This window comes from Papaver somniferum, chromosome 5 (genome assembly GCF_003573695.1).
Source record: "Papaver somniferum cultivar HN1 chromosome 5, ASM357369v1, whole genome shotgun sequence".
Lineage (NCBI taxonomy): Eukaryota > Viridiplantae > Streptophyta > Magnoliopsida > Ranunculales > Papaveraceae > Papaver > Papaver somniferum.
In genome coordinates this window covers 22,627,137-22,634,254 of record NC_039362.1, presented here as the reverse complement: position 1 = coordinate 22,634,254, position 7,118 = coordinate 22,627,137, and the positions used below count along the sequence as shown (strand labels likewise).

The window sequence follows — 7,118 nt, the reverse complement described above, 5'->3', positions numbered from 1 at the left end:
GTTTTTTCAATGGAAACCCTTGTTTTCCAAACACACAAAAATCTATTTTTTCTTCATCAAGTAAACCCAATTTTTTTCTTCCCAAAAACAATTTTTCTTCCCCTGAAACAATTTTTCTAACATCACTTTTCTCACATGGTGAAATCAATACTATTTTAAAACAAAATTTTGAAAACAATTTTTCTAGACTGTCTCTTAACATTTCTTAAAACTTTAAACAATTTTTTTTTGAACTCTTCTAAAACTTTCTTTTCTGCAACTCTTTCCCTCTGCTCAACTCTCAACCCCAGCTATAATACCATGACGGATTTCCCATCAAGGATTAAGAGAGGAGTGAGAGAGAGATATCACACACAAAACTCATAAGAATTACATTGATTAAACACTTTCTGCATACATTTCAGTAACCAACATATTATGCCTTTTATAGGCTTACAAGAACACGTTAACACAACAAATAACTTCTATTTGTTAGGATCCACGTTCTACGTCCATGATACGTAAATCACTTCCAAAAGACTAGGACACCTTCTTCACACGTCCCACGTCATGGGACTCTACATAAACTTGTTCAATAATTCCTAAATATTAGGATTAAGGTAAACCGTGTTTGAATTACAAATCCAACAAATCAGGCATGATAATTATTTAAATATTATGTCCTAGTCTCTGAGGAACACCAAATCTTTTTTCTTAATTGACAGATTATATTTCCATCTTTGCCGTAACATTTGCGAGATTACCATTCGTTCCCAAAGAACTCTATCATGTACCACTGATCTATTCCACTGCTGTTGGTTCCGAACAATATAGTTTCGGTATTGATACGAGTCATACGACGGCTTCAAAAAACATCCCCAGATGATAAATAAAATTCATAGTATGAGTTACCGATTATATTGCAATACCACATGTTGTTATCGGATGAGAATGCATGCTCTGTTCACAAATAAATTTAAAGGAGTGGCAAATCTCAAGGTGGTGGTGGAGTTGGGAAGAAGATGTAGTTGGTGTCATGGTGGAGATGGAGAACAAGTTGTCCCTAAATTAGGTTTTTAATGTTTAGTTGTTGGGTGATTTCATTTGTTGGTGTAAATAAAAAAAGTCAAGATATGCATTTAGGAAAAATGAAAATTTAAATGGGTGATACATAGGAGAATAGGGGATGGGAATTTACGTGGATTGGAAATAGGGAAAGTTGGGATGGGAATCAGGTAAAACCCTTTCCTTCGGGAAAAAAGAAGAAGTAGAATTTCGTTCGTCCTATTATACTCCTGCAAACAATTTCATTTCTCCCGGAACCATTTCTCTGCCAAAGAAAGAAAAAAAAAACTCAAAAAGTTTCGGTTCCTATGGCATCACTGAAAGAAATCTTAACAAGAAGACCAATATCAGCAACAATAAGATCAACAGTACCAGCAGGAGGAGCAAGACCAGCGCCACCAGTTGGTCCAGCATTAGGTCAGTATCGTTTAAACCTAATGGCATTTTGTAAAGATTTCAATGCAAGAACACAAAAATACAAACCCGATACACCAATGGCAGTAACAATCACAGCATTTAAAGATAATACATTTGAGTTCACTGTGAAATCTCCATCTGTTACTTGGTATTTGAAAAAAGCTGCTGGGATTGAATCTGGTAGTGGCCGTTCTGGTCATGTTGTTGTTGCCACTTTAACACCTAAACATATTTATGAGATTGCCAAAGTTAAACAATCTGATCCTTACTGTCAGTATATGAGTCTAGAATCGATTTGTAAATCGATTATTGGGACTGCTAATTCTATGGGTATTAAAGTTCAGGACGAATTGGATTGAGATATTACAACAGCGGAGAAGGATTTGGATTTAATAGTTTGAAAAATTGGGTAGATTTTTAGTTTTGGGGTTTATTTGTTCTATAAGTTTGGTTGTTGGTGATGAATGAAAAGTACTTTGTTTAACAATGAATTGAAAGTGTTATGTGAAATGAGGAATGAAACCCTTTGCTCTGAATTGGATTTGTTTGATTCGTTGTATTAGTTAGTAACATTGATTATTCTTTTTTTGTGCTATGATAATTGATATCTCATTTTTGTAGTTAAGTTTGATCATAGACAACCATTTGTAGAGTTTCACATATATCTTATTTAGTTACACTTACACTTAACTTCAGCTAAACATAATTTACATCGAGATACAGAAAGTAGAAGATTGGGGGCAGTAGTTAGTGAGTTGGGGTTTGTTGTTTTAGTAGATGCCCTTTTGATAATCAGGTTGACAAAATTCTCCACCCAGATCGTCACAAACTTCGGCTGGAGAGCTATATTACTCTGGAGAAAAGAAAGAATAAATGAGAGTAGTCATATATGCCCCTGCATCGTTTCATCCCTTGTTCAGATAGGAATAGGAATATTAAGGTGACAGGGAAGTAGATTTACGAGGCTGGAGAGCTATAATCAACCGTCAAACTGTCGCTGGCGTTGGCTTTCATTTGATATCTTCGAGGTATAGGTATTGTTTGTAACTTTGGAGTGAATATCAATGGCGAAAATCAGGTTGTTTGGTGATGAATAAAGTACTTTTGTATAACAATGAATTGGAAGTGTAATGTGAAATGAGGAATGGAACTCTTTGTTCGGAATTGAGTTTGTTTGATTCGTTGTATTAGTTAGTAACATGGATTATTCTTTTTTTTGTGCTTTGATAATTGATATTGCATTTTTGTAGTTAAGTTTGATCATAGACAGACACTTGTAGAAAATCACTTGTATCTTATTTAGTTACACTTAACTTCAGCTAAACATAATTTACATCGAGATACAGAAAGTAGAAGATTGGGGGCAGTTATTGAGTTGAGATTTTTGTTTTAGTAGACACCCTTTTGATAATCAGGTTGGCAAAATTCTCCACCGAGATCGTCACAAGCTTCGGCTGGGAATACCCTGTAAGCATTCAATAAAAAATTATAGTTAGGAATCAGGATGTGTGCTGACGATTTGTTGAGAAAACAAATTAAGCTTCATAAGTTGCTGGTGGATTTTAGAGTTTTACGTCTTAGGTTCATTGTATTCTAAGTACTCTCTGTCAATTGATTCTTTAGTGGTCTTTGGTGCTATGCTTTTGTTTTCCGCTTTGGGTTTAGCTTCTGGATACATTTCCACATTGCAAGCTTCTCCCCCAATTGTATCACAAGCTTCTGCGGGAAATACGCTGGAGAAAAGAAAGAACAAATGAGATTAGTCATATGTCATCCTTGTTCAGATAGGAATAGGAATAATAAGGTGACAGGAAAAGTAGATTTACGAGGCTGGAGAGCTATAATCAACCGTCAAACTCTCGCTGGGGTTGGCCTTCACTCTGTATCTTTGAGGTGTAGGTGTTGTTTGTAACATTGCAGTGAATATTGATGGCGAAAATGAGGTATTTTGGAGTCTTAGAGATGGGGGAGCTGGTGGTGTGTAGCACAGTGCTGCATTCATTTTGGTGGATTTCTAATTTGTGTTACAATTAAGTTTTTGAGATTCTTGATGCAGTATGCTTGTAATGAGTTATAAAAGTCAGGCCGTGTTAATTTATACAATGAGTAGGATGAATTGAAGATAAGGTGGGAAAGATATTTTTTACTGGATAAGGTTTTTGAAGCTCATTACACATAGGAAGATCTCTCTATACAGACAGAATGGATAACTAGGTTTTTGTTTTGTTTTCGATATCTATTATTTGAGATGATATTTTCTCACAGGAACCAGGAATGCATATATGTCACATATGTGCATGAATGATTCATTCTAAAGGTGCAGCTAAATAGCTATATTTCTTAGAGTTTTTCTTCTAGCAGCAGCTGCAGCACCTCCTTACTTCTGCTAATCAAGACCACTATTGCTTTGTACATAAAAAGTTTGAAGGAAAAGAAAACATATATAAGCCCACACCTAGACCCTTTCCCACCACCAACCAGATGCTGCTTCCTCATATCCTTTTTTGTTTACTATGTGAATTGGGTAAAGTGAAGAACATAAAAACTGCATTCAGAAGTATCTTAAAGTTGGGTTAGTGGGAGAGAAGAATCAATAAAGACGCACCCAACCATACCTAATCCCCAAAAAATGATAGCAAGTATTTTTATTCTTCAGTTTGAAATAAAAATTAGTCAAGTGTTTTCTATGGCTTATGGTTGTTCTTTCTTTTTGGGGATGTAGGATTTAAAGTACCGACAGGTTTCGGATACAGGTCATGGACATCTATGCCAACTTATCGTTCTACTAGAGAAACATTTAGCCCATGCCATAAATTCAGCTTAAACTTTGTAGGTTTAGTTGATTCTCATTGCAATTTGCAAGTGCAGTAGAGTAAACAGGGAAGCTCCAACCATCTGGGGTTAGCCCAGTTGGCCAGGAGCCTGACTCTCAAGCATTGGAGGTCAGGTGTTCGAGTCTCCGCTCAAACATTGGAGTACTCGTGTAATTATACTAATTTTACCATGGGGTTTATGGGGCCGAGTTTGCTCAGTGGGGAGTAGCACAGATGCAAAATCTACAAGAAATGTAGTTTCATGGAAACCAAACCCACAAAACCCTATTGCAGAATTCCGCAGATGCCAAAAGGTAACAAGGGTGCAACAGCCAAGCACTTGTATTCTACCTTTAAAAGCTATGCAATTGGGTGAGCATGGGAACAAGCTCATCGCTGGAAGGTCGATCAGCAGGGCAATCGGAAAGGCATACAACTACAATTCTCACAGCCATTAACATTTCATCCTCCTCTACTTCTTCCCCTAGAAGACTCTTGTCCAATGCTTCTCTTGTCTCTCCTGCTTGCTGCAAATGGCGAAGCCACCGTCCTAAACTTCCACCTCCTGATACTTCCCCAAAGAACGGATCAGAAGGGTCTCTCCCAGTTAGCAAAACACCCAAAATTACACCAAAACTGAAGATGTCGCTCTTCTCCGTGTATCTATTAAGCATGAACACAACAAACTCAATTAGAACCAACACAATGAAACTGAGAAATCTAGTAGAACAATATGCCCAACAAAAATCCATATCATTGCTGACTTCAGACAGATATAACCCTGTAAACTTCCATGGAAGCTCTTGAACCAGAAAAGCTGAGATTCTAAGTTTTCCAAAGCCATTCCAATCCCTGGAGGCTGGAGTTATAAGTGATCTAAAGGAGATAAAGAGCATGCAAAAGTGCCCCAGGTGCTCAAAATTATGGAATGACAATCTCCACAGCTAAAAGACATGAACATCAAATAGTGCAAATTTTCGACAAACGATTCCAAACTCGTAGCAATTATCCAAAATTCAATGGTTTCCTAAAACACTAAGTTGTACCACACCCTAAGTTCAATCACTAAAGATTCTTGCATAGATAACAACATTTCTACCCAAAAAATGAAACTTAAATGGACAGAAAGAGAAAAGAAGAAAGAAAAAAAAAAGGTACCTGGAGTTTTGAAAACACTCAGAAGCAGTATAACCAGAAGAATACAATCTAGTCAAATTAGTCATGAGATGTGCCAACCCACTATCAGCCAATCTAGGTTCAAACTCAGCATCCAACATAACATTACTAGGCTTGAGATTACAATGCAAAATCCTGGGGTTACAACTAGAATGAAGATAATCTAACCCTTTGATAACACCCACAGCAATCCTATGCCTCACCTCCCAATTGAGTTGCAACTCATTCAGCCTCACTCTATTCATAACATCTTCAAGACTACCTGTCACTACATAATCATAAACAAGCGAAAACCGATCCTTTTCGCGAACGTACGCCCGCAAGCTCATTAAATTCCTGTGTCTAACACTAGCAAGAATCTCCAACTCTTGTTGAACCCTCCTCTTGACTGACTTGCTCTGTGTCTCTTGAGAACCAACCTCAAACGGCTCAAGTCGCTTTACTGCAACAATTAACCCGTTATCGAGCACTGTTCGATAGTATTTCCCGTTCGGACTCGACCCGAGCAATTGATTCTCATTAGAGAGTGCTAATTGAAGTGTTTTGGGAGCAATTTTTGGTGAAAACACTACTGGACCTTTGAGGATTGGAGTTCTATTCATGTAAAGAACAAGTAATCTGATTAAAACTGCTGCGAGAATTGCAGCGACGAATCCAGTTAAACAACCGAACAATACACTGAGTAGAATTCTTCTCCAATTCTTCTGCAACTGAGGTACTCTAGATGGAGGTGGTGCATCTGATGAAGATATGTGTTGGTGGTATGTTGCTTCTCCTCGACATTCAACATTTTGTAATGATAATGAATATAAGAAGAAGATGAAAAGAAAGATAATGAGAATCTGAGTTAGGGTTTTTCCCAAACATGATTTCTCCATTGAAGAGGAAGTAGAAACCCAGAACTGAAATAAAGTTGCTTAAAATTGAAAACAAGTTGTTTTAAGGTTCAAATCTAGTTCTTTTGAGCTTCAACCAAATAACCTCCTGGAACCCCTCCAAACAAAACTTAAGAATGAAAACTCAAAAAGCTTCATCTTGGAATAAAATCATAAACCCAGAAATCTAATACAACTTAATATCCAGAAAGAATGAAAATTTTTCTTTTTTTCTCACAGATAATTATTCTTTCAGCTAAAAAACAGAACTAAACTCATTAATTTATCTTCAAAAGAACAAAACCTGACTGAAGACAGTAGACAAACTCTAGACAGTAGGTATGGGGTTGAGCTGAGCTGAGGGGTACTCTCGCTCTCAGTCCTCTCTTTCCCTTCTCTAGTCTACTCACTTCTCTCTCTTTCTATGTACAAAATCTTACTTACTCTGTTTTTCTTTTCATTTTTCTCTCTCTACTGTAATTTATTTTTGGTTCTTTTTTCCATTTTTTTATTTTGTCTTCTTTTCGCGCTTTTTTGCTTCGTACTTTTGGTGTGGGACCCACTCGACATGTCAGCATTTTCATGTCACGAGAACGAAAGCGAAATCCTAGAAATTTGTGCACAAAAAGAAGAGAAATTACACCTAGCTAGCTGTTGTGCGCGGTAAATTCCGAATCAGGGAAACTATGGTCAAGTTAACAACTTGAAAGTAAGCTCTAAGAGCATCCACAGTGGGCGAGTATAACCAAATTTATGGGATGAGATCCTAACACAGTGGGACGGAGTAAAGATC

At 37.0% G+C, this 7,118-nt stretch overlaps 3 protein-coding genes across 3 annotated transcripts; 1 reads left to right on the top strand and 2 right to left on the bottom strand.

Annotated features, from left to right (window-relative positions):
• Positions 1-475: 475 nt before the first annotated feature.
• LOC113281155 (54S ribosomal protein L19, mitochondrial-like) lies at positions 476-1,997 on the top strand. Its single transcript, XM_026529813.1, has one exon. It carries the CDS (start codon positions 1,353-1,355, stop codon positions 1,818-1,820), a length of 468 nt encoding a protein of 155 aa, XP_026385598.1. The 5' UTR covers positions 476-1,352; the 3' UTR covers positions 1,821-1,997.
• A 683-nt stretch (positions 1,998-2,680) lies between these two features.
• Positions 2,681-3,520, bottom strand: LOC113277329 (light-regulated protein, chloroplastic-like). Its single transcript, XM_026526459.1, has 3 exons — positions 3,288-3,520; positions 3,036-3,194; positions 2,681-2,926 (listed from the first exon to the last, which is right to left on the bottom strand). The coding sequence occupies exons 1-3, from the start codon at positions 3,461-3,463 to the stop codon at positions 2,851-2,853; spliced, it is 411 nt and encodes a 136-aa protein (XP_026382244.1). The 5' UTR covers positions 3,464-3,520; the 3' UTR covers positions 2,681-2,850.
• Positions 3,521-4,529: 1,009 nt separating this feature from the next.
• Positions 4,530-6,751, bottom strand: LOC113281154 (inactive leucine-rich repeat receptor-like protein kinase CORYNE). The gene is made up of 2 exons (XM_026529812.1): positions 5,433-6,751; positions 4,530-4,937 (listed from the first exon to the last, which is right to left on the bottom strand). The coding sequence occupies exons 1-2, from the start codon at positions 6,326-6,328 to the stop codon at positions 4,628-4,630; spliced, it is 1,206 nt and encodes a 401-aa protein (XP_026385597.1). The 5' UTR covers positions 6,329-6,751; the 3' UTR covers positions 4,530-4,627.
• Positions 6,752-7,118: the final 367 nt, after the last annotated feature.

Excerpts from the sequence above, each read along its gene's own strand:
- LOC113281155 (XM_026529813.1), top strand. The coding sequence starts at position 1,353 with ATGGCATCACTGAAAGAAATCTTAACAAGAAGACCAATATCAGCAACA.
- LOC113277329 (XM_026526459.1), bottom strand. The coding sequence starts at position 3,463 with ATGAATGCAGCACTGTGCTACACACCACCAGCTCCCCCATCTCTAAGA. Across the intron at positions 3,195-3,287 it reads GATTATAGCTCTCCAGCCTC|CGTATTTCCCGCAGAAGCTT; the intron begins GTAAATCTACTT and ends TCTTTTCTCCAG. Across the intron at positions 2,927-3,035 it reads GAATACAATGAACCTAAGAC|GGTATTCCCAGCCGAAGCTT; the intron begins GTAAAACTCTAA and ends GAATGCTTACAG.
- LOC113281154 (XM_026529812.1), bottom strand. The coding sequence starts at position 6,328 with ATGGAGAAATCATGTTTGGGAAAAACCCTAACTCAGATTCTCATTATC. Across the intron at positions 4,938-5,432 it reads GAGTGTTTTCAAAACTCCAG|ATACACGGAGAAGAGCGACA; the intron begins GTACCTTTTTTT and ends CATGCTTAATAG.